A 27530-nucleotide genomic window follows, 5' to 3' on the forward strand; every position below is an offset into this window, starting at 1 on the left:
AGCTAGCAGCCCTTACCTTAGGAGGTACTTCTTTCCTCCCATAATAATATGAACAAACGTCTTGAAAAATGATTTTAACGAATTTTTTCACCGATATGTGAGCCATATTCGAGGAAGAGATGGGGACCGTCTGTTGGGCCGTGCCGTCTTAGCTGTTACGGCGTTTTGCTGGGTCCATTTTGCGTGTAATTGGAAGTGGAAAAGACAAAGAAAAGAGCTTTCCAATAGCTGGAATGGTTTGGGCCTAAAAAGAAGACAAGAGGTAAGGATGCCGGATGTGAGAAAACTCTGTGTTTTATTGTTTGGTTGTTCGCAGTGGCTTTGCGGCGTTTGCTGCGAGTGTTAGTTATAGTGACTGCGGAAATGTGAAATGTTTTGCGAGCTTGTTAGCCGTTAGCTTCGCTCCCCTCCCAACTACCAGCGAATGGGGGCTAGCCAGCATTATGCTCATGCCAAGATGCAGGCAGGTATGGAGGCAGCACTTAAGCATCTGCGAAATATTTGCTATATGGGATAAATTAATTTTGCTGTTATTCGAATCGATCGTTTCTGTTTTTTATTTTTTTTTCTGTTTTGCGATGCGGGCATAGTTTGTGTCACTTTGCCAACGGTAAGTTTTAAAATTACTGTCAATATTAACCACGGATTTCCTCTTGAGGGATACGGTCTACTAAAAAAAAATCAAACAACAACAAAAGCTTAAAATGCAATTTATTCAAGCCAATTTTACAACAAAAAACATTTCTTAATTAACTACCAATATTTAAATGCAATTTTGTAGATGATGTAGGATCCCATATATAAGAAAACAGATGTTTTATTCCTAAAGTGTAATCATAAAATTAAGCATTACACGTTTGAGATTTGTGAGCCGATCAGCGATCAACTTCTTAAAAACAAAAAAAATAACTGATTCTTATAAAAGATGGACCAATCTATTTACGCAACTTGTTTATTTACTGTACAGTCCGCAGAGGTTTGAAACCTGTCCACAAGTAATACAAATTCCTGTCTAAATGTGTACACTTATTGAAATGCATGGGACCCCCCCCCAAAAAAAACAAACAAAACAAAAACACAACAAGAACGTAAAAAAAACAACAACAAAAAAAGTATTCAGTACACGGAAAATGGGTGGAGGTTCAGACCCCTCCCCCAGTTTAGTTGTGGATAGTAAAAGAAGCAAGACTTGCTTTTCATTTCCTCATTTTGATATTCATCGCATCCCACAGTAAAACTACAACAATTACATAATTATGTAATCTAATTGAATTGTAAATAATCAAAGTTTTTGTGGCCCACATCAGTTAAATGGCCATTGTGCTGCTCTTTCTGGTATTGGCGCCTTGGCCACTATACAGACAATTCCCCTCAGCTCTTCAATATAGAACTTTATATTAGTCATCCTTTACAAAGCATAAAGAATCAATGACTGTCTACTTTTTTGTCGTCTGTCTTGTGTCTGGTCCATTGCTGATATATGCTATGTGGCATTAGCATTAAGCTTATAGACGGCAATTCTATAAAGTGGTCTCATGTTAAGAACATGCAATTAAAAAAAATGGAATTAGGTTAAGACTTCTATTGTTGAAGAATTGTTTGAATCCAATATGACATTTTAAAATTGAGGTGGGAGAAAAAAAAAAGGAATTAATTTTTCAAAACGGTTGAGCCTTTATATCAAGTAATATATACTTAAGAAAACGAGAGACAAGAGCGACCAACTTGTTTATCTCAGTTGACACATCCTGGTTGGGTGTGTGTTTGTTTGGGGAGGGGGTTGGGTGTCTGTTCATGAACTCTTTTTAAGATTGATAAGTGTGGACTGCTGTAAAGGGTGCTTCTATTACTATTTAACCGGAAAAATACGACACACTAGGCCAAGAGTATTTCCTAAAATCTCTCAATTGATGTCACTAATGATGACAGTTTAAATGCCATGTTGTATGACTTTTGATGCTATGACACCATTTATCAATGATTACCATTTATTTTGAAATTACATTGCAAGTAAAATTAAAACCCCAAGCCATCAAGCTGTTTTTCTCCTCCCTCAACCAAACATTCAGTGCTTTTGTTTTGCTTACGTAACTGAAGCTGCGGGTGAAGTAATTGTTTCAGCTTCAACCATAGCCCAAACAATGTGGTTATTTTGACTCCTCAAGATTGCTGTCAAAATGTCTCTTAGCGCAAATAAAGCAAAAAAAAGTAACCATCTGCAGCCTTTATTCTACCTTTTGGATAAACCCTACTTGCCTTTAAAATGAGACACATGTCTAGTGTTGCATGTTTGACGGAGGCTGAATCCATTTGAGACTCATCAGACCACAGCAATGCAGCAGGTTTAGTACCATAGCTGACATTGTACAAATATGATATTTTAAAAAACTGGTGCGGGAGAGTTTTGTTTTTTGACTGACTTATGACATTTCGAGTTTAGAAATGGCACACAGTAAATTCATTTGCACAACAGCACTGTGCTCAGGTTTTGTGGGCTACTGGATTTCACAGCGCTATTACAGTCTTATCTTGTTTGATAAATTGTGTTCATAAATGGCATCTTAGTGTAAATAAATAAATAATTGCTAACTAGAGATAAACTAATCTTCATGTCCATTGAAACAATACCGATTTTTTTTTTCTCTTTCCCCCAGAGTGCTTGTTGTGGAGTGCCGGTGTATTTATAGGTTCACTAGTAAGCCATAATGTTTGTGTGTTTCTATTTGTAGCAAGGGTGACAACCTTCTGACTAACAACATTGGGGAAAATATAGGGAATACATATAGGGACACTAAGGTTCACTACGTATCTACTTTTGACATAGTTGAATAAAAAGGTCATGTCGCCCCCCCCCCTTCCCCTTTTCATAGCAAACACAGCTTTGCAAAATGGAGAAGCTTGAGTGACGCAGGTTCTTTGGAAAAGTTCCGAAGATAATTGAGGCTGTGTGTCATGTTCCACTAACACTCGTGTCACAATGCGCTGCCGGAATAATGTGTCATTTGTCATAGTAGGGAGGGAGAAAGGCCTCTTGAAACTGGAGTGCAACTGACATGATTTTACTTGGGGCAGCCCTAGTGTTTCATTCTGCGTTTTTAATATTGCATTCATAAGTGTACTATCTAATTCACCGCGAGTCATGTGAAATTTTACAATAAAGAAATGTACTTTAACATCTCTGACCCGCAACTCACAAAATTGCAGCACTGGAGTAGTAACAGGCTAAAATTTTATGCACTTTTGCCTTTTGTAATAAACCCAGTGCAACTGTGTACACTTTTAACACAGTATCTCGCGAAAACATACCCAGATGAGGTCTGGTGTGACGTATGGTTGACAGTAGACATTTCTTTCAATACATCTTTGCTGGACTAGTTAGTTCGGTGTAAAACCCAAAAGGATTTAACAATAAAAAAAAAAGTTGAAAGCCCAAGTGCACAACTGTGGAGAAGCAGGGCTAAGTAGCTATTACTTTGTGGAATTGATTGTCGACGAGAACGACTTGAGGTAGCGTTGAGTCAGACTTAACTAGTTTATCATTTAAAGAGCAACAGCATGACGTTAGTCAAGGCCAAGAGTCATGAAGAGCCCAGGTTTCATCAATTTCCTCAAAACGATATGCAAATAAGAGACCCAAGTTTGTGATTTTTCTTTAAACACTGTTGCCATAACAACATGCCATTTAGAATACTAGCTAAGGTAATTAAGTCAAATGCCCTTTCCTTAATAGTCATCAAACATTTGAAACATTACTTTCAACAGCACGGTAAGTTATGTCCTTATGTCCTTAGTTGTTATTGTGATGGAAAACAGTCACGTGATCAGAGCCGTAAACACTTGTGGGCTCCCTCTGGTTCGCATAATGCAACACCTGCTGAGACACAAAGTGCCTTCAAGTGCCTTTCCTTGCCTCAATGAGTATGTGTAATCTGTTTAGAGCACAAGGCAATTAATGGTTTGTTTTGATTTGTTAATTGAAGCAATTATTATTCAATATTTAGTGGAGTCCTAACCTTCTGAAGTGATTTATGTGCAGTAATATTAAAGCAACCTAGGAAAACGGTAATGCAAATGAAAGAGCTGCAATTGAAATCCCGAAAATATTCAGATAAAAGTACTTTTAGCCCTAAAATATAAAATAATTGAAAAACAGTTCTTGTGGTGTTGTCTTTTTATGTCGCTGTTGACATATTCCTCTGCTTAAGCTTAAAACGTCAACTTCAGGATCTTTATGGACTGACAATTATGATGTAAAAGTACCTGAAAGCTTTGCGGGTAAGTAGTTCAGTCATTTTTTGCTCATTGAAAACACCCTCCTTGTAATAACAAGAACAAAGTGTGCAGTGCAGTCCTTAATACCTTCAGCCAAAAGGTTGGGACGTTTATTTTATTGGCATCAGTAAAGATGGCCCGCCTTGCGAGGAGTGTTATTACATCACATCAGTTTCGGCCATGTATCCTTGCTGCATTTACAAACAGTTTTTCTTGTCGTGGCCGCATGTGGTCTTGTCCCTCGCTCCTCGCCAAACAGCTGTTTATATGAGACTGGCCCGCAGCAATTGAACGGACACTCCTGTGGAATGCATACTGTCAGCAGGTTTGCTTGCATAGTGCCAGGGCTGCTAACACTGCTACCTACACAGCTTATCCCAGTCAGTTAAGTTGTAAAAGTAGCTTATTGTTGTTTTATTTTTAGGGTATATCTCATTGTATTTATTAACACAATAACCGGTTTTGATTTTTAAGAGCGTCTCCTTGGGGTTCTTTTTACCCCACATTATGAGAACGCTCTTATTTAGTTCTTTCTAGATTACAGACTTCCACATTTAAAATATTATCCCTATCTAATGTATGCTGCTTTCTATATGGCTGTAAGTGGCATATACTGTATAATTGATGTGCTCAAAATAACTGACCGTTTAATCCAAGCGTGACCTTTAAATAGAGGGGGGAGGGTTGGCTGTGTTCTGCCCTGTGTGGATGGTTGCAGTCATTCCAAGAATAAAAGCTGCAGGAATCATAACTAAATTCGTATTGTTTTCTAACAGTGTGAGTTAAATAGGTTGTGACAAGATTTTCCTGTCATTTTTAGTCAGAAGGGTTTCCCGTCCAGTCATCATCATTTTTAGTAGCAAGCTTCTTTTTTTTTGACCTGACAGATTCTAGAAAGGAGAGTATATTATACGCAGGGCTACCTTGGACATAGCCCACAATCCTTGTCATGAGCTTTGACAATGTCAACTGTACATTTAACGTTAAGTAACTAGTCATCTGCTTACCAGTCAGTGGCAAGTACAAATAGTTTGTCGCTTCATTGTCTAGAAGTACATAAAACATTTTTTAATAGGTTAAAATGCCATCCGTCTGACCATCCATCCATCCATTCATTTTCTAGAGACGCTTATCCTCCCATTGTCGCAAGCTTGCCGGTTGGTGCCAATCCCAGCTGACTTCAGGCAGTAGGTGGGGACCACCCTGAACTGGTTTGGGATGAAATTGAAATTTCTATCAATTTCAATAGGAAAAATTTATTTGACATAAATGACTTACAAACCATGCTACAAACTAAACTTCTAAGTCGAGGTACCATTGTGCCTAATTTTCTGAGGTTAAATGAGGAAACCTGGCAGAGGATTGTAGTGTGGGCCCCAAAATACGAGCTAATTGGCACATCAAACTTATACACTTGTCAAGCTAAATAGTTTGCACTCCGAAGAAACTGTAGCGTTCCTGAAGCAAATTGTAAAACATTTTGCTTAGCCGGTCTTCAGTGTGTAAGCTCTTAACAACATTCCATTTGTTTACCACTGTGTTCCCAGAGAAATGCTACAAGTGCTTTGTTCTGTATTCTTTTTTTGGGAGTAGATCAAAACATTGTGACTTGCGATGATAACACATTTGTCACTTGGTGTCATCAGCCCAGTGTAGCTGATGAAAACATTGTACGTTTGTTACTGGAGGAAATGGCGCACTGTTACTTTAAGAGGCTGCACCAGCACTTCACGTGTGCTGAGGCACAGTTGCAGGCAGGGCCACGGAGAGGGAGGGAGCTTGTTGACGGAAAGCAAGGCCATGGTTGGCTCGCCTGCCGGGAGCAGTGACATCACACGCTGGAGAAGCCTTGTGGTGTAAAATAACATGTCCTTCTATGGCACAAGGCGGAATGTTCCACTTTCAAGAGTGTGAGGTGTGCGCACCGTCCATTTTAGCAACTCCTTCTCTTCAGGGTTAATGTTCTCACAGCTAGTCAAATCTTAATGATATATTTTGGGGGGAGTCGAGAGGTATATTTATAGCTAAAGAGACTTGCATTTTGATGTCCCAACCTTACAAGTCACGCATTAGTACTGAATGTTGTTTGATAAAATTCCTTGTGATGAGTCCGAAATCCCAACCCTTGTTTTTGGGATGAAATAAAGATTGGTACTTTTCCAAAATGTAGCTTGGAAAAAGAAGCTGTTTTATAACTCCAGCTAACAAGTACAACTCTATTATTTCAAAATTACCCCTATCAGAGTTTCGCCAAGTACACATACCAGGATCGTGCAGCGTATTTTAGGGGGCCAAACAGAACCCATTTTCCACAAGGCGGATGCAGTGTGTATGTCTTTCACTTTATATACAATCCCCATCCACAACTGGAAGTAGTGCCATATGCATGCCAGACTACTCGGTATTGATGGTACTAACAAAAATCTACACTAACCAACTTATTGTCCAACCAGGCCAAACTGTCTTTTTTGAATAATCGTGTGAATGGCATCAACATTCACTTTATTGTTGTTATTTTGCTTACAAAAAGGTTACACTGAGCACGTGCCAGTTTACCAAGAAGCCTGTGTAAAAAGCACACAATGTAACTACTGTATCTGGAAAGGAGTGGCCCCATGTCATAAAACCTGTTTTCATTGGTTATTTTGATCTGTGGTGTTGACAGGGCATGGAGAACACATGAGATTCATATCACATTAAAAAGTCCTTATCGTTATGAAATGCTATCTTCAAAAATGTCCACTTCTTTTCAAATGTTTACTTTTCTGGCAAAAGAAATACACTTCATAAAAAAAACCGACTGCGATAGTAGTATTGTTTGAATGGACGCTTCATTTCTGACCAGTCAATTCTGATGAGCTGAATCTGTGCAGGTTGATCCTTTCTTTCATCCATCAATACTCTGCTGTTTGCCCAACCCTTATCCTAACCCCCTTACCATCCCTCCTCCCGTCTGCTTCTCCACGAAGAGTAACTACAAAAACAGCAAGCACACACACACACGCGTGCGCGCACACACACGTACGGCAACAAAAAGCCACGCCGGCTCCTGAAGCCTCACGTCCAATGCCAACACCCCCGCTGTTTGCCGTTTTGGTACGTCCCGAGACGAGCAGTCACCTCCTCTATCCCAAGTCGAATTTGTCACCACTTTGAGGAAATACAAAGTATCTTTGAAAGGTGTCAAACTGTTTTTTTTATGGACGGCGTGTACGGATGAAGGCGTAAAGGAGCATTCAGTAAGGAGGGAGGTTGACGCACTCTTCTTTTGGGCTGACAAGCCATGACAGGACTACTTGTGAATCGTGGGTGAACCTTCCTCCTTCCAATGTCTCAGTGCTTTGGGCCATGGCCTTTCACGTAGGGTAAGACACTCTGACTTTAAATTAAAATTTTGACTTTCTCATTAGGAAAAAACGAAATGTTTACTTTTGTACAAGACTCGACTTGGCTCTTATGTTGCGAGGTGGCCTGCGTCAGATGAGCTGATTAATTTGGGAACAGAGTGAACTGGCTTTCAGCTTGCCCAGACTTTGACCTTTTCAACACACTGCAGAGTGATTACAATAAAATGGAGCTGGCCACTTATGTAATAATTTCAGTTCAACAAATTTTGCAAATGTTCTCATTTTTTCATTGATGGCTGATCAGCTAGAGTTGCTATAGTAATTATAGAAACTGACATTCTGCGAGACCTTTCTTTCTACAACTTAAGGGTTATCCCAGTCTACTTGCCGCTGTAAACATAATTTTGTGGTAATATGCATCATGGACAAATATTTTGCATATGTTTACACAGGGCACTGCTCATATGCATCATTGCGGAAAGTACTCATCAGTAAGTTCATAGATTTTCTGATTCTAAAACGTATGGAGCTGCGACTAATGATTGTTTTGATTACCTAATATTGTATTGATTGCCTTCTCAAGTAATCGATGAATCGGATTATAAAAAACATGTTTTAATTTCCTTGACTTTATCCAAACACATATCCTTATTTCAAACTGGCACGAATTAACTGCTAGTAGTTGGGCTGAGTTTATCTGAGTTTTGGTTTCTTGGCCCATACAGTTTTCATATGCAAGTAACAAAACCGCACCTCCTCCAGAAGTGACTTAAACCTGAGTGATATTGAAACTGATTTCATTGTGGAAAAATGTGCACTTTCTCAGCGATTAGATATAACTGATAACATTTAGAGTAGACAACACTTTGTGACCTGTATTCGAAAATGAACGACTTTAGTTGCTATATGCTGTAGAAATAAAATAATTTTAGTAAAAAATTGTTCTAGTAAAATATGAGGGGGACTTGCATGTTCTTTAGGTCTCATACAGAGAATAATCGATATTCAAAGATCATTCTTACAGAAACAAGTAAAAATCCCATACAATTGGAATTTCATGAGCTTGTTCCTACAATTATTTCCTTACAATCAAGGCGCCTGTACCCCACTTTTTGCAGATGAGCATTAGACCAGAACACAATTTGATACATGAAAAATAAAACAAAGAAAATATCAACCGATAAGGAAGATAAAAGTGCCTTTATAGAAGTTTTTAATTTTTTAAACGAGCTGTTCATCGTTGTTTGTTATTGGTTTTTCACGTGGCTCAAAATATCTATGAAACCAAATTTGAAACCCGTTTTATTATAGGTGGAAAGACATTCTTAAACGTAGTTGCGAATTTAACATTTAAAAGCTCAAACCCTTAATCATATGCACATTCTGGCAACTGTCCTTGTTTATTAAATACGCGCATGCTCGCTACCTGAATAGAAATGCGGTGCCACACTAATAGAGCAACCATCAACGAACAAATCGCCTTTTTCTTATGTTGATAGCCTTAAGTAGTGCATGACTGGTTGCTACCCCTGATTAACGAATAAGAACCTTTTGAGTGGCTCAGTTAAGAGGGCCGAATGGATTTGAGCAATTTTTAACAAAGATTGCTGCCATGGGGCATTTGATCATAAAGTGCGACGCTAACAGAACCTTGTTCACACATTAAACTTAAAAGTGACTTGTTCAAGCTTATTTAGATGACGTATCAGTGTACTTACAGAAGCCTCAGTGGTGCAATTGAAAGCAAAGCCATTAGCGTTATATTTTACATTCTTCCTTGGAATTTTGTTTAAAGCAAAGTGGGAGGGTCTTTCTTTCCTGTTACATCAGTACTAGTAGCATATTTCTTTCATACTATACATGCGCCTTCATCTCTTTCACGGTGGTGACTTTAAAGTTTTGGATCACGTTGTCCATTTTGCTCTGCCTCTTATCGCCCATGTGTTTGTGCAGCTTGACCTGTCACAGTATTTTTTTTTTTTTTTTTGTGAGCTGACATGCTAAGATGTGACAAATTTTCTCACAGTTTCGTTCAAACATGAACACACAGTCAACACACTGTTTTTGGTAGTTGTTAGTTGCAGCGATTTCGTAATGTCAAAATTATACATTAAATTACATGGAAATATTCTGCTTCCATGACTCATTTTGCTGTCTTAAAGTAGTACCATGTGCTTGCTCTCTGTCTTACGTGAAAAAAGCACTGCCAGTACCTCAAATTAGAAGAATACTGAAGGCAGCAGATATTTTATTACTGTGTTGAAGGAGTGAAACAGTCACTCAAAGCTGGTTTTTCAACTAAAATGTGGTAATGTTGTTATTGAAGTGTTTTCCAGTGCAGCGATAGGAAGAGATAAACGAGGTATGTTGATTATGTGCATTTGCGGGTTTACAAAATAACATCCATTTATTCACATCAATAAAATGGCCACTAATTGGGTGTGTCAAACATATCCCAGTGGTTGTGATGGGCTTTTTTTATGATGACTATTTGTTGAGAGTAAATCTGTGTGCCAACATACATAAATGACTCATTTTGTGTGGTTCCTGACGCAAAATGCCCCGTTAAATGTATTCAGTTGTGAAATCAAGAATTTTATGGATGAGCACAAAGGAAGTCAATATTTTCTTTGTCACTGGACATTTGTCTGATTAATTTGAAAGTCAAGTTAATTTCTTTTTTGCCATGTTTAGTGTTGGCTACTTTTGACTTCCTCTCCTAAAAATGGCTTGAAACCCATCTGCTTCATATCTTCTCGACAACAGCAATCCAAGTAATCCCGGCATGCTGCGTGAATAATGGGGAGCTGGTCGCCCAAGCGCTCTCTGTTAACAGATGTCAAATTTTTGTTGCTCTTGGCTGAGCTCAAGCCGTCGAGGATTAAAACTGAGAGGTGACACGCCTTGCTTGACGTTGCGCTTGTCTTTTGTTTCAAGGCACACTGCTGGACAAGCTAGTGGATGAAGATTGTGCTTGTAACAGCTCCTTGACTTCTCGCTACCGCAAATTGACATGTGCAAGCACTGCAAACACATTTTAGTAAGCCCCTACTTCCCTTCTGTTTGGATTACCCACTCTATGGTCAGAAGCTCGTGACATGTTTGTTGTCACTCCTGTCGGTATGATTTCTTGGCAAAGGATTTTTTTTTTTTTTTTAAGTGTGTTTTTAACTCTACTCACTTGGATCTTCAACCAAAAAAAAGATTGGACAATCGGTTTGTGACAGCACTATGCTCTTAAGGACTTGGCACTAATTAAACTCCATTCTGATTTTATCACCCTCTTTTTGTTTACCTAAGGAAAATTTGTTTTACATTGATACCACCAAAGTTCCAAGATGCTGATAAATTTCAAATCCATTCATCTATCCATTTCCTACAGCCGCTTATCCTCACTAGGCTTGCTGGCTTACTGGTGCCTATCTCAGCCGTCTTCGTGCAGTAGCACCATGAACTGGTTGCCAGCCAGCTGCAGGGCACACAGAGACAAACAAGCATCAAACTCAGGGCAATTTGGAGTGTCCAATACATCTACCATGCATGTTTGTGGAACATGAGAGGAGACCAGAGTGCCCAGAGAAGAGCCACGTGAGCATGGGGACTGCATGCGAACTCCATAAATGCCATGTATCTTAAAAAAAAGGAATCAGTATAGTGATTTGATACTACTTTTCAAATGGCTACCAATACAAGTACAGTACTCAAATCTTGGGTAGTCATTGGTACCATTACAACAAATGGGCAAATTCTTTGTTAACTTAAACTTAGTTGGGCATTCACTTAGTTTGCTCAAGGAGACATCAAAACTACTCTTCATAGGTACCTAAACATCCAGCAATAGCCAACATTGATTTTTCCATTTAGTATTTCAAAATGGCCTCAAGTAGCTTTCGGTAGTTTACAAACTGGCCCTGAGCATCTAGTCAAGTGGCTTGTTTGCAGTCAATGTAGGCTACTGCAATGTCTAGACGAGCATAAGCCTATTAAAGACTCTACTTTCTCCACTGCGATTCTCGCTGCTGCTAATGCGTGTGTTGCATTAGCCAACTGTCCTTTATATGGCTGCCGCCGGAAGTGGATATTGGCGCCTGAACGGAATGATCATTCACTGTCGAACTGTTGCTTCAAAGATTTCTAACATGCGTGATCATATGCTGACTTGACTTGTTTGTGCTTCCAGCAACATGAACCGTGAGGACCGGAATGTGCTCCGAATGAAAGAAAGAGAAAGGAGAAATCAAGAAATCCAGCAGGGAGGAGGAGAGGCGTTTACAGCAAATTCCCCCCTTTTCCCCGAGCCTTACAAAGTGGTAAGCCCCATTTATTAACGCTCACAAACCTGTTCACAGCAGTAGTAAATATAGTTCCAATATTCTTTGTCATCCACGTTCCATTTAGTGGAACACATTTCAACAAGTTTCTCTGACATGACATGATTGACACTCCTTGTAATTAAAAGGCCCCAAAAAATCATAAATTTAGCACAGGCTTGTGAGTTTTTTTTTCTTCTGCTGCGTGTTTAATACATTGGTCATCTGGATTTTTTTTTTACATTCCTGGAACTGCACTTAATGTTCATGGAAAATATTCAATTATACATAGTTGTGAATATAAATGTAAACGGTTGTCACATATGTGCCATGTAATTGGTTGTTTCCATTCCAGTTTTTAACCTCCCTCTTAACCAAAGTCAGCCAGGTTAGGTCCCAGCTCTTTTGTGACCATATTGAGGACAAGTTTGTAGTTGTATCTCTCGGCAATTCTAGAAAATCTGCCATGTGACATCATTTGTTTTGTCTCATGATCCTCTGCTAGAGTTTTGTATCAGTAATGAAAACGTGCATCTGTATAAAATTTTACAAAAAAAGACATACAATGTTTCGCAAAGAAGTCAATGTAACGCAACCAAGCAATGAAATTTAAAAGGGCATTATGCCTTCTCATTTATTTATTGTTTAACTTCTCAATGTTCAAAATAAGGATAACAATAATTAGCATTATCACGTCTGGTATTTTATGGAGTAGATACAGCTTTGTTCCACAAGCACTTGTCTTATCCCATTCTTTTTTTTCTTGAAATTTTCTAAATTGTGTAATATAATAAAAGCCATGATGCACTGAACAGGTTTAAAGACATCAAAGTATGATTTGTGATAAGAGGAATAAGGCTCCACCCCAGGCATAATCCCTCCCGAAGCCCATAATCAACAAGTCAAAATAATCTGGCGCAACACTGGCATGATCAAACCTGGAAATGGCTGACCATTAATACAATGTAGTCCGTAGTTTCAGGAATATTTAGCAAGCAATGGATGCGTGGCTATGGCTACACTAACCTTTTGCTCACAAACAACAAAAACAAAATACATCTCGTATTTTCGTAAATGGAATTCCAAAACATGGCTGAGGGAATCACGCTTCTTGGAGTATTTTATACATGGAACTGGAGCTGTTGTCCCATGGGAGGGGTTTCAGTGCATTCCCAAAAGAGCTCACACCTTGAGTTCGATTGAAAACCTGCAGGGTGCCCAGAAGGGGGGCTAAACACAAGAGATGGTATGTTACACTTCCTGCCAGACTTTCAGCTTCCAATACAAAACATTCGTTGGACTTAACACTCCAGTTTAGTTGGAATGTGTTAAAATTGTCGCATGAAACGACAACACGCATCCCCATCCCATGACATCCTCGTGTAGATATACTCAAATGAGCCATAGATGTAGGCCGGTCTGCTCCGTCCGGCCGGGGCAGTACGAACCTAAAGAAGATTTGCGCTTCCCGCATTGATCTAATCTTTGCCACTAACCGGATTTGTGTGGAGCTAAGTAGCTCTTCCCCCCCCCAGAGCTCGAGCGAGTCGTTGGGGCAACGGTCAGGAATGTAAAAGGCGACCGGAGGTGAGTGACAGCCTAGTGTTTTAGCCCTTCAGAAAGTGAAAGGGGAGAAACATTGCAGGCGTTGATGTCTTTAGCCTTCGCTTGTGAGACCTCAGTGTCATGCTAAAACACAAATTGACATGTGATAAGCTCAATGTTTAAGACTGGGGATTTGTTTTCTTTCTTTACGGGCTGTATCTCTCGTCTCCTGCTCATCTGCTTCTTACGTAAGCTCTGCTGCATGAATTTTTTTTCTTCCCCCCCTGTCATGCTCCACTAAGTGGAAGTGCGCCGCGGTGCATTTAAAGACCATGTGTGCACACCACTGCATCTGAGGCCTTTCAGATTTACAAGAGCAGATCATTGGAATAAAATTGAACTTAGAAGACAATGACGGAGCACTGGACATTTAGGAATAATTTGTAATCTTATTGTTAAAATATAAAATATCAAACTCCTTGAATATGCATTTCCTCAAAGGAACCTTCCCTCTCATACTGTAGATGACGTTCCAATAGTGTTTTCCTCTTCAGGCAAATACAATCAGCACTTCACTCGAATCTTCTCAGTTCATAGACTATTATTCACACACTGACATTAACTAATAATTATACACACACTGACATTAACTAATAAGTTTAGAGGCAATACACGCGATACTAAACACATTCTATATTCCTAGCCTTGATGATCATGGAAATTTCAGCAAACACAAAGGTCTTAACTCATTATCAAACATTAAATCACTTGACAACTGCCCTACTTAAAATACTGAAAATGACCCAGTCATGGTTTGTCACATACCTATACTCTCCACCCTGCCTAAAACCTGTTGAAAATATGTTTAAAGGCCCTGAAGAAATCTTAATTGCTCCTCTCCCAAAGCAATGCTAGCAGGGGGTAGTCAAGGAAATGTTATGACCAAGCAAGTGATTTCCTGCCTCAAATAGCAGCTTGTGATTCCTTGGTGTAAATCTGTCTAACGAAATTGTGGTCTGAAGCTGGATGTGAAACTAGATACTCCCTCTAAACGGTGACATGCTAGCTCTTAGCCGGTTGGCAGTAACCTTTGGCCACAGTGGAAGCTTTTACATCTGGTTTTGATCAATACACTCGCATCTGTGCTCACAGTGTGTCAGTCCAGTCTCGCTGAACATACCTACTGTGACTGCAGTACACTTTAGATTTGACAATTTTACTGAAATTCTTCTTAGTTTGCAATTCAAACTAATACCTAAAATTGTTTGGCCCAATAATGGTGTGAATGTTGCACGAAACATCTCCCTCTGTTGCTTCCGCTGCGTCATCAAAAACTGAATGACGACTGAATGCGTTTTGAAAGCCAATCCACCATTTCCATTGTATCTGTACACTTTTTTTGTGTCTCCTTGAATTGATCTCAAGTAATTACAGGAGCCTCTTGTTCGGCTGTTGTTATTTGTCGGTGTGTCTCAGTCCAACTGATGCATTAAGTGTGGTGTGCTGTCCCACAAAACCCAAACCACAGACTTTTTTCTTTTATTTTAACCTATATTTGTATCACAAATGAACACATGCATTGCCATTGATGACTATAGCTGTCAAATATCGATTTGTTACTGGTCTGACTGTGAATAAGGGAAAGGATGAAGTTCCATAATGACTGTAATATTCTTGTCTCAATCTTCGCCCTGTCCTCTTCCCTATTTCTTCCCTCACTTTATCTCTTACTCCAGTCCAGCAAAGAAGATAAACTGTCCAGCCGTATTCAGAGCATGTTGGGCAATTACGACGAGATGAAAGAACCAATCGGCGAAGCACTTCCGAAGCTTAGCGCCAAACCCTCAAACAGCTCGTCCTCCTCCGAGGAGAAATCCGGCGCGCCTTTGTTCAGCGAGAACCAGCGAGGAGGTGGCAGCAGTCAGAGCAGTAAGTGGACTCCCGTCGGCCCTGCCTCAGCTGCCTCCTCGTCCCAGTCTCAAAAACGCTCTGGACTTCAAGGGGGGCACAGTAGCCAGAGGGGCGGCAGCAGCAGCGGCAGTCAAAGACACAGTGAAAAGAAGTCAAGTAAACACAGCAGCGGCTCAGAGCACTCCAAGTCACACACGTCAAGTCCAGCAAAGGGCTCGCTTAGTTCCTCTAGCGGCAACAGCCATTCACGAAGCTCCTTAGCCGCTGAGCAGCATCACAGCAAGGAGCGCTACCGGTCCAAGTCCCCGCGAGACCGAGAAGCCAACTGGGACTCGCCCTCGCGAGTTCACACCTCCTTCCCCAGCGGACAGCACTCGAGTCAGGCTTTCCCTCCTTCGCTCATGTCGAAACCAGGATCCATGCTCCAGAAGCCCACGGCCTATGTTAGGCCTATGGATGGCCAGGAGACGGGAGAAGCAAAGAGCTCGCAAGCGGAAAGCTACAGTGGACAGTCGCACAGCAGCACTATGGGGGAGATGAAGTCCAATGGCAAGGCTTCGCTCACCAAACTCAAGATCCCCTCGCAGCCTGTAGAGGTATGGCTTGACTGATAGTCACAAGAATAATGCGTTTCCTCTAATAGACAGCATACCGTAGTTCGTCAAGATATACTTCCACTTCAAATAATCCCTCAAATTAATCCCAATTTCCCCATCAGTAGTAATACTAGTAATTTTGAGTATTGTTTTCCATTACCCCTCACTCTTATATTAAATAGCCGCTGAGCCCATCAGAACGCCGTTGCTTACTTTTACAGCAGCACTTTCTGAGGCATGTGAGGAAAGCCCAATGAAAACTTTTCTTTACCATATATTCTGTACCCGAACTAGTTTTAACATTGCATTTTGATTAATGTTGCATTCGTGGAATTTGATTCAAGCAGCAAGATCTTGTTTATAATCCATTTTTGGGAGCAGTTATCAGTTGTTGTTGTTTTTTTTATTACAATTTGCAGCACCTGCAAGCTAACCTTGCTATGATGGAACGTTTCTGAAAATGTTCTGTGGATTTTGGAATTTCCCCACTTTGTGGACATGTGGCCTCAAAAAGACTCTGTTCTAAAAATGAAAGTTCACCTGTTTAACTGGTTTTAACTTGTTGTTGTTGTTATGTGTTAAAACAAGTAAATGTTTGATCCTGTTTATGAAGGTATTGTTTCTACTTTTAGGGCTCTGGGGATTCTAACTGTGTTGATGAGATCCTAAAGGTATGTATGTAAAAGTTATTTTGTTGGAGAGAACAAACCTACAATCTTGTCAAAGAGAATAGTTTCACATTGTACACACACACACACACACCATATGGCTCATTTGCACATTTTTCCCTCTCTGTACGTGCGTGTGTTTTCTTTCTGTCAGGAAATGACTCAGTCCTGGCCCCCTCCATTGACAGCAATCCACACCCCCTGCAAGACAGAGCCCTCCAAGTTTCCGTTCCCCACCAAGGTAGGCATTGCCCAGCAGCTGACTTTTATTCAATGTGTCTCAATTAACTTTTATACGGTTGAATCATTTTTATGCTTTGAGTCTGTTTTGTTTCAAAAACACAAGCGCAGGAAAGCATTGGCTGCTCTGTAGCAAACACGTTTCTGTTATAAACCGCGTTTGAGATCCTTGGCTATTTAGTGAATGTTCTCTGATTACACAGAATAATGGAAACATATTGATGGCTAACTTAAAAGGTCATAACAGTAATTCGGAATGTTTTTTTTCCACCTTCAGGATTCTCATTCATTCTCAAGTGGACAGAGTGAGTAATAACACACAAATTATTCACATTCCCTTCACTTTGAGCACAATTATCAGAGGGGTGATGCATGCTGCCCCTTGGCAAAAATTCTACAAGTATCTGTCTCCATGTCTCCAAAATTGATAGTGCTTGTTTTGTATGTTGTGTAATGGAGTGGAATGAGTAGAATCCAATACAAATAGAATTTTAATAATAGCACACTTTAGAGTGACCAAACCTATCCATACCTTACTTATATACAAGGCTATATGTCCTCTACAGAGCGAGGCAGTTCTTCCAAAAGCTCAAGCAGCAACCAGTCAAAAACGTGTGATGACCAGCCAACGTATGTACTTCAACTTTGTTCCCTCTCCTCCATTCTCATTTTGACCTACGCGTGTATTCACGCTGCACTTTAACGTGACACCTATTAAATCGTATTGTTCTTGTTCATTAGTATGCTGGAAGATGACCTCAAGCTCAGCAGCAGCGAGGACAGCGATGGAGAACAGGACTCTGCCAAGAATGCCTCAAGAAACACATCGGCAAGGTTAGAGCTTCTATAAAGCTGTTTCATTTTGTGATTCATTTAACATCTGACCTTGGCTCGCACATTAAACACACAATAAAGCATAATTTGAACTTTTTTTTCCCCCTAACCTCTTGTCAGCCATAACAGTGAAGGAGCCGAGCAGTCAAGAGACGATTCTAGTAGCCACAGTGGCTCGGAAAGCAGCTCAGGTTCAGACAGTGAGAGCGAGAGCAGCACAAGTGACAGCGAGGCCAACGAGCCCCTGCGGCCTGCTTCTCCCGAGGTAACAACAGAGCCCACACATAAATTAAATATTAATACAAGGGGGCCTTAATTTATAATACAGTTCTCTTCTGAAATCTGAATTCTCTCAACTCGTGAATTTGAACTTGTTTTAATCATTAAGTAATCATTTAGAGACAGCGTTTATCCTACAATTGTCCAAATCCTTTGACTCTAGCAAACAATAGTGGCTATGATTCTCAGATTTTTTTTTACTCTTGTTTTTATTTTTTTTCAATTAATTTTGTTCTCCTTTGTGGGAGAAAGCTCATTATCTTATGTTTAAACAAAATAAAGCATTTGCAAACATCTGCTTTTACAAAACTGAATCAACTTCAAAAAGTTTGGCGCTCATGTGATACTGCTTATTTGTTTTTGTAATTGCTTATTTTTTTAATTATGACAGAAAATCTGAAATAAGAAATTGTTTTATTGAAAAAAAGAAACAACTAAGTATCTAATTGCCCCAATTAGGTCCTGTGCACTTTTTTTGCAAGCAATTTATGCTGCATGAATCACAAAAAGCCTTGGATTTGCTGCAGTCAAATTAGTACATATCTTATGCATATCACATTTTTATCAATATTTAGAGCTGCCGCACGTCCGATCTGAGGATAGAGTATCTCAAATATCATGCATTTTGTTCCCTTTATAATGTTGTGTGTGAACCATGCCACTTACATTTTGTAAATGTTTCAACTTGAATGCTATCGTCAGTGCAAACCTAGTCTTCCAAGTTTCACTGAACATGCGCAGAAGTGGAGTCGCTTGTGCACAGAAACACTCAAGTGGTTCATGTTGATGTATTCCTTGTATTCCACAGCCAGAACAACCAATGGCCAACAAGTGGCAGCTGGACAACTGGTTCAAGAAAGCAGCCCCCCCATCACCGCTGGATAACAACAATGTTCAAACCAAGAGCAAAAAAGAGGGCAGAGATAACAGCTCAGGGCGCGGCTATAGTAGCCAGGGAGGGGGCTCGAAAGATTCCTCTGCACCAGCTCCAAGTAGGGATCTTCGGGCGGCACAAAAGGGCGGCGAGAGTGGCCGTGGTCGGCAGAAATCTCCAGCGCAGAGTGAGAGTAGCACGGGGAACCGCAGGCCCGAGGGGAAAAAACAGCCGAAAAAGTCTGAAAAGCCCCCGGTGGTGGAGGAGCCCAAAGGAGGCCTGAGGGTGGAAAGCGAGCCGGCGCCCGAAATCCCCCCTCATCGACCGAAAGCGGCCACCAAGGGTTCCCGCAAGCCCAGCATCAAAAAGGAACCCAAATCCTCTCCGCGGCCTAGCGCGGCCACCGTCGCAGCCGACAAGCGCAAGAGCAAAACCAGTTCCAAGTCGACTCGTGAGAAGTCTCGTGAGTTTGTTGACACAGACTCCTCGTCGTCGGACTCTGAGGGAAACGACAGCATCCCGTCATCCTCGCAGACGCCCAAATATACTGAAAGCATCAGGACGCCCGTGTGTGTGTTCTCACCAATGGAGGAAAAAGAGTTGCTGTCTCCACTTAGCGACCCCGATGAGCGCTATACCTCCAGGCAACCTCCCCAAGTTTTGATTGTGAAAATAGGTCTGTTGAAATGTATTAAGACCCATTGAAAGACTCCTCAACTCCCACCATGTCCTTTAAGTGAATTAAATCGTTCCTTTCTTTTCTAGATCTCAGCTTGCTATCGAGGATCCCTGGACGGCCATACAAAGATCCCGCAGAGATAAAAGTGGAGCGAGACGACTCCCAAGACAGAGACAGTAAAGACTTCAGCAAGCAAAGCTCCGAAAAGAGCTCAAGCAAGGCCAAGAGGAAGCACAAGGTTGGGACTCTCGACTATTGTACTCGAGTTCTCTTTCATTGTTTTCTTATCTCATCTCAAGTAATCTTTTTTTATGGTTTTCTAGAATGACGATGAGGGAACCAAGCCAGACAATAAACGATGCAAGCTGGATGAAAAATCTCAATCGCATCATAAAAGCAGCAGTAAAGAGTAAGTGTTTTGAACGGAAGCTACTGTAAACATTTTATGCCATACTTCACTCTTAAAGGGGTTCCCGCAATTACCGTAATTCACCAAATATAAGACACACTTTTTCCCCTAAAATTGAAGGCCAAATGTATGGATGTATGGGTGCGTCCTATAAAGGGTAACTTAAAAATTAGACTTTTTTTTCAACGCAATTCGAAGGAGACAGACGGCAGCCACATAAGATGAGTTTTAACATGCGGATGTGCATTTTAATATCGGCCTTACTCTTGCTTACAATATTCAATGTAACGGGACGAGCTAGAAAGCAAACGTCAGTTGATTGTTACCAGCAACTGGAGAAAATCACATAAATGTTATGATGACGCCAGCTGATTATATTAAAACTCAGTAATAATAGATGTTTTCAGTATGGAAATAAATGTACATCTCTTCTTACCAAAAAGTGCATCATATAATTTGTGTAATGTATTTGTCAGTCCTCTGTCACCGATCACAGTTCTTGGATAGTTTTGCACTATTTCAACTGCTTCTAAATTGACTTAAGATGGGTCAGAAAGTTTACATCTGTTTAGTTTTCATATTTTCTTTTAACAAGGTGTCTGTGATTCCTTTAAATGCTAAATTACAAAAGAATTCCCCAACCTTAATAAATGACAGGTAATCCTTCATTCTGCCATTTTAGTCTTAGAAAGGCTACATACAAATGAAAGCACTGATTGGCAAATCAATTTGCTGAATAGTCTTATTTAGTGAATCTCAAAATTAGTGGATATTGCCTTAAAAGGCTTGAATATTATCATGTCATAGCCATTTAGATTCATTGGGGCTTATCGCTTTTGACATTTTACATCTCTACAGGTCAAAGAGGTCTTCGGAAAAGAAGGAGGATCCGGTGCCCTCTCCGTCCATGGCGGGCCTCCAGCGAACGCCAAAAGCAGAGCATCCAAGCCGTAAGAGGACGGTCAGTCAGTCGTCAACGTCGCTGTCCAGCGGAGCAGGTAGCGGTAAGGAAGGAGGCCACAGTACAAAGAGCACCTCTACCTCCAAGCACAGAAAAGGCGAGGACAAGGGACGCAGCACTCGAGATGGCAAGGTGCGTAGAAATCATAGTGGATACTCTTGAGGAGATTCGAATAACAAATGGTTAACAATATTTGTGTAACGAATAGCTTTACAACCCTCATTATCCTTCGTACACTCATCCTTCTCCCATTTTATCCATCGCTTCAAACATTGGGCCCCTTTCCACTAACACGCTGTCCTCTTTCATTTGCTGCCTCCCACAGGAGAAACCCTCAAAAGGCTGCGATAACCAGCTGGCCGTGCTACCGCTCTCCACTGATGGCTCCAAGTCTCAAAGATCCAAGCTCCCCTTCGAGGACAGGTGAGACGCTTCAGGCGGGAGTTGGATGTTACTAGCATCAGAAACACAAAGCAGAATGATTGTCGGACTCAATTGTTCTTATACTACTGTACACAAACACTATCTTATCTAAATGTTTAGGTACTTACTGTTTTGAAAATTATTGACACAGGCAAGACTTAGAGGTATTAAATGTGTCGTTTCGTGTACTTTTTCGTTTTAGAGCCCATTCAGCAGATCATTACTTACAGGAGGCCAAGAAGCTTAAACATAATGCTGACGCATTGGTGAGAGTCCCAAAAAAAAAACAGTCCAAGAAGCAAGCAGCTATGTGTAACTGCATGCTTGAGCTTACAATTTTGTTTCATGTCTATTTAGCTGGACCGTTTTGAGAAGGCCATTTACTACCTAGACGCCGTGGTGTCTTTTATCGAGTGCGGCAACGCCCTCGAAAAGAGCGCTCAGGAGGCCAAGTCTCCTTTTCCCATGTATGCTGAAACAGTAGAACTGATCAAGTAAGGCCAAAGACAACATTTTTATGTTTGCGTCAAAGCCTTTGCTCTATGAGCTAATTTGTGTTTTAACTTGTCACTCAGGTACACAATGAAGTTAAAAAGCTACATGGCCCCTGATGCGACTCCAGCGGATAAGCGGGTAGCTGTTCTTTGGTGAGTATTCTGACGAAAATTCATGTTTCCTCCAAACGAAATTTCATGGTCAAAGTTTTGGAGACATCTCTTTTCTTATTTTTTATGATTTTTTCATCCTTGTTTTTTACATTTTTTGTATTGTTGATTAATACTTAAGGCAGAGAAACATTGCTTATTTTGTAAATTAGCCCCACTCTCCTGTAATAATGGTGCTATTTTAATTCTTGTATTTTGGTGCTATAATGCTATTTTACATAACAGAAGAGCAGCAAGGCTTAGAGAGTTACCTAATTTCACACTTGATGGGTAGGCAGGGACTATCTGTTTTTGAACAATTAAGCAGTCGATTTTCCATATGACATCCCCTTAAAGATTCATTTTAGTTTAAAATATTGTGCGTCGCTTCGTTTGTAATACTGACCATTGCCCCTTTTTTTTTCCCAGCCTACGATGTCAATCTCTGCTCCACTTGCGGTTATTCAAGCTGAGGAAAGACAGCGCTCTTAAATACTCCAAAACACTTACAGAGCAATTAAAGGTACTTGGAGTCCCTACAGTGTCAACTCTTGTTTCACTTGCCACTTCAAACCCTCGTAGGCTAATGTTTACAGTAAATCCTCTGAATGTACCTTCCTGTTTTTTTTCCTCCTCCCTTGTCAAGAACTCTCTGAGTAACACCCAGGCTCCCTCTCCTGGAATGGGGAAGTAAGTCTTCCTGCAAATTCCAAAAATACATTTACAGCGGACAGTTGGTACATTGGACCTAAACGCTGTGTCTTTTTCGTCTTCACGTGCAGCAAGGCAGCAGGCATGCCTTCACCGGTGTCCCCAAAACTGTCGCCGGGCACGGCGGGTGGCTACTCGTCAGTCAGCAGCAGCAGCAGCGCCAGTTCGTCCGTGACCATACCTCAGCGCATCCACCAGATGGCCGCCAGCTATGTGCAGGTCACCTCCAATTTCCTGTACGCCACGGAGGTATGGGACCAGGCGGAGCAGCTGGCCAAGGAGCAGAAAGGTAAGCCATTACTCCTTTTTCCTTTTTTTTTAATGAGCGGCCGTGCTAAGGTGTAGGGTACCGGTGTGATGAGTCGAGCCGGACCGCGCTATATTTCCGAAAATAGGCGACTATAATCCTGCAATTGGGTGAATGTTTAATATATGCTATGATCATTTATTTGTACGCTGGACGTTTCCTAGGCATGGTTCAATTTCATTTGCAAGGTTTACAACAGCAGTATTCGATGTCAAAGGAAATTGTGTGAAAGTGGCCTCTGTTGAAATGAAGAGTGAAGTAAATAATGTAAATATTTACAATTTTGCACTACTAGTCAAAGGCAATATTCTGATAAATATTGTGTTTGTGGACTATGAATAAATCGGCAAAGCACGCTCGTCCATTTCACGGCGTGGCGGTTTTACAACTTGTTGTTGACTCAAAGGGTCATCTAAGTTGCTCAGAGCTCAGGTAAGAACCCATTACAGCTCAGTTTGCAAACATCACATGACCAAATCAAGGTGAGCCTTGATTGGTCATTACCTGAGAAACTGCAATGTCATTTTCAGTCAAGAGTAAGAGGCAAAATGACTGGCCCATTAGATGTTGTATGAGCACAGAGGAATATTGCTCCTCAATTTGTATTAAACACAACATTAATCAAAATATTGTTTAGCTGGATGGTAGTAGTTTTTATGTATTGTTCTAAAATACACCATTGTATATGAAGATGTTAATAAGTATTACTATCATTAATAGTATATTTTTCTGTCATAACATGTTGTTATAAAGTTTAATAAAGCGCCTCGCCTTACTTTAAAGTAAGTTCTTGGGATCAAAATGCCACAAGGTGGCGCCAGAGCAAATGTTTTATATTACATTTTTCAGCAATTATAACAGGTTAGGTTAAAAAAAAGGAAGTCTCCACTCAATCCTAATGCTTTTGCTTCCAGTTTTGCCTTAGCGTGGTCTCGTCTCTTCCTGTTTTCCTCAGATTTCTTCCAGGAGTTGGACAAAGTGATGGGTCCTCTCATTTTCAACACCAGCAGCATGACCGACCTGGTGCGTTACACCCGGCAAGGCCTGCATTGGCTCAGACTGGATGCCAAGCTGGTTCCCTAGCGAAGACTGACTTTTTAGCACCACCCCGTCCCTGCACGCTGCTCTCTCACCCACACACAGACACACCTCAGCGACGCGCACACAGTCCGCCTCTGATCACACACATGCACGTGACGAGGAACTTGTCAAGCATATCTCCGAGTGTATGTGTGTGCATCCTTTTTTTTTTTTTTTTTTTAATTCTGCACCAGCTTGTCAAAAACTGAGCAAATTAGAAGCAACACAGCATGTTTTTCCGCACACAGTATCTGCATCTTAACAAATAGATGAAACTTGTTTTTCTTATCCATTTGTCCCTGACGCGCTCGGTAGTTTATTTATTTATGGATTTTTTTTTTTTTTAAATCATTTTCCCCCACCAAAGTACCTCGCACGAAACACCAAAGGTGCTTTAAAAATTTGAAATGAAGGTTTTCTCTTTATTATTTTTGTGCCTTCGACGTGAGCTGCAGGAAAACAAGCAGTCCCCTCTCTTCATACACACCCCCCCCCTCATCTTTTTAAAACATTTTGGCAACATTGCTACATTTGTTTTTTAAGTTTTTGAGCTTCCCTGTGTAGCCACTTGATTAGATCTCAAGGAAGGGCTAATGTGCACATTTTAGCATTGCATTTAAAAAAATATATAATTTCATTTATTGAATTGTGTAAAACCTTATTTGGTTTTATGTAAACGGCTTTTTTAGATTCCCAGTCTTCTTAAAGTGGTCCCAGTAGCAATTTAGCGTCATTTGAAGCCAGGGAAGTCAGTGGCTCTACCCATCAAATTGTTTTTGTGCTTCTGTAGCTCTTGAGAAATATCCTTGAGGAAAGTCACTTCCATACAGTGTTGTTTGCCCAGAGTGTATTTTTATGAGTCACAGCAGGGAGTGTTTGAAGTGGAGTTCACAAATACAATGCAGTTATTGACACAAACGTTTATCAAACGCGCACCCCGATGGGAACCCGAGCTGACATTTAAAAGCAAGGAGAGAAGCAGTGTTACATTCAAAGTGTAATGCAGAAATTATATTTTAAATAGATTTTATATATATATATACTGCAGAGGAGGATTATGTCTTTCTAATACATGGATTTTAAAATTACTTGACAGGTATGCAATAGAATGCCAAGAATGTGGAATTGTTTTGAATTAAAATCATTGTAGGTGAGCTTGTTAAGGTAAAAGTAGAAACTGTCAGCAAAAGTAGAAATTCATGTCTGCAAATGCAAATAAAAGCCTCATTAAAAAAAATCAGGTAAACATCACCGAACAAAATACAATAACAAAAATAGTAAACAAATAATATTTGGACCAATAAGTGAAATTAGATCATTTTAGAGAAAACGAGTTTAGAATATTTTCACCAGCAAATCTCCATGTCAGGGTCTTAAGAATATAATCTATTCAACAATATATATACAGTACTGACAATTTCAGCATCTGTTGTTAAAATTTCTTGTGGTTTGAACATTACGACACGGGCAGCGTCCGCATCTGCTGCTACCTCCAAAAAGCAAATTATTGGACATCAGAACTGCACAGCTGAATGGAAACGAGCGGTGTGATTAGGCGAGGAAAAAAGAATTTCCGTCTAGTTGTGCTTTTCAGATCATTTTCAACTTCAGAGTAGCTTTTTTAACCCCTCTTTCACATCCTCTAATGTCATCCTACAACGGCTTTGTGGCCAGACTGTTTTGTTTTCCCTCAACACTTGAAAAAGTAAAAAAAAAAGAATTATTTTAAAATCTATGCAGGATTTTACTTTTTTTCTTGTGTTAATATTTTTTTTAATTAATGCACCGGCTTTTTAAATCTGAAAAAAATGTCCATTGCCTTTTTTTGCAATGTAGTATACTGGTTTTAGTACATGTAAATATTTTATTTAAAAACACGCAAAAAAACAAAAAAAAAAAAACAGATGGTTCGTGCCATTCTGTACCTAAAGCTGGAGGCCACTTTTTCTCGTAAGAAAATCCAGAGTTTTTTTTTTTTTTTTTCCCGCCTTCTGGATCGCCTGGCCAGCCTATGTGTTTATACACTGGTACACTTTGTAAGTACAAATGTATACATTGAAACTTTGTAAGTAACCTTTTTTTTTTTTTAATTTATTTTTCGCCCCCCTTTTCTCACTCATAACAGTTGATTTCAAAAGGAAGATGTAAATGTCTCTAGGGGAGGGGGAGGGGCATGATTGTTCATGAGATTTCATTGTAAGTAGTAATTAATATTAATGAATCCAGGGTATGTTTTTTTTTTCCTCAATAGGAAGATGTTAACATTTGCATGTTTCTATTTAAATGTATAAAGTGTACATATGCTTTTTTTTTCCTCTAAGGATGAGTTTCTACAACAGCAGGACATTTTTATTGAAATTGAATATTGCTGTAAATATATTGGTGAAATACTTTTATGCACATTTTTTCCTGCTTCTTTTACCTGACTTTTTTTTTTTTGTCTTTGGATCGGTACAGACGACACCCAAAGTCTCTTTCAAGCTCCATAGGCGGGGAGTCCAATTCACAAAATTTCAGCGAAAACGATAGCTGAAATATTATTTTTTAAAAATTGCACGGTGGTTCAGGTTAAATAGCAGATTTCCCAACTCTGCTCTAGTCTACTATGTGCTTCTCTACGCCATCGTGTCATCAATTTTGTCTTCTGTAATTTGTCATTGTCCATCCAACAGGGGATCAGATGTACAGTCTTCCGTCAGTCTGAGAGTATTTCCTACCCTTTTTATGAATAATTGATCGCGAGTCTTTTAAGAAAAATGTTTCTCAAAAGCTGTAGCAGTTTATACAGTCTCTTGTATACTTTTAAAAGCCTCAATGAGCAGCCTACGCTATGTACCATAGTCTAAATTGGCTTAGTTTTTAAGATTGAAATAGATGCTATTATATGATGGATGCAATACAATTTAAAGGTACTTGCGAAGTTTGAGCTTCAAACTTTAGGTCATGTAACTCAAAGAGCATTCTTGTGAAGTGAGTATTAATTGTGTGACTAATGAGAGTCTGTCCTGAATATTCTTTGTATTTTGTCGTATTGAAAATAAAATATATATGAATATGTCTATGTTTTCTTTAACTTGTTCATTCAACAACGATCGGAACTTTTAGCTGACCTGTTAAGAAACAAGATAGCCCAAACAAAAGACGCATGCGAAGTCGTTTACTTGGCTTTGCGCTGCATAGAGCCTCTTAGGAATGATTAGCTGGCGCTTTTCAATCCACATTGCACTTCCCTGATAGAATTAACTCATTAGCAGACAACAGAGTCCATGGAGTCCTGTTATTTATGTTTTGGAAGATTGTTTTGTTTGCAATATCTTTGGGAGAAATGCATCTTTTCTTTTATATTTCTTTAAATAACTTTTTTTTCTTTCTCGTCTAACTATAAAGAGAAGCATACTTCTTCTATTTTGGATAGATAAATCATGTGTTATGCCACCAGT

The 27530-nt window shown here is 40.0% G+C and overlaps 1 protein-coding gene across 4 annotated transcripts; it reads left to right on the forward strand.

Annotated features, from left to right (window-relative positions):
• Positions 1-27147, forward strand: aff4 (ALF transcription elongation factor 4). 4 transcript variants are annotated; one of them, XM_088440518.1, is made up of 21 exons: positions 1-262; positions 11800-11929; positions 15211-15981; positions 16614-16652; positions 16804-16890; positions 17167-17194; positions 17456-17519; positions 17631-17723; positions 17844-17988; positions 18811-19552; positions 19642-19793; positions 19879-19964; positions 20823-21057; positions 21251-21348; positions 21551-21614; positions 21706-21842; positions 21924-21995; positions 22422-22515; positions 22639-22682; positions 22775-22992; positions 23966-27147. In XM_088440518.1, exons 2-21 carry the CDS (start codon positions 11804-11806, stop codon positions 24091-24093), a joined length of 3423 nt encoding a protein of 1140 aa, XP_088296644.1. In that variant the 5' UTR covers positions 1-262; positions 11800-11803; the 3' UTR covers positions 24094-27147. The 4 variants fall into 4 exon arrangements, with proteins under 4 accessions (XP_088296644.1, XP_088296643.1, XP_088296645.1 ...); XM_088440517.1 differs by lacking the exon at positions 1-262 and adding an exon at positions 7439-7637; XM_088440519.1 differs by lacking the exons at positions 1-262; positions 11800-11929 and adding an exon at positions 13074-13175.
• The last annotated feature ends 383 nt before the right edge of the window (positions 27148-27530 follow it).

The sequence above is a fragment of the Hippichthys cyanospilos genome, chromosome 18, assembly GCF_059441005.1.
Source record: "Hippichthys cyanospilos isolate Australia breed blue-spotted pipefish chromosome 18, RoL_Hcya_1.0, whole genome shotgun sequence".
Taxonomy (NCBI): domain Eukaryota; kingdom Metazoa; phylum Chordata; class Actinopteri; order Syngnathiformes; family Syngnathidae; genus Hippichthys; species Hippichthys cyanospilos.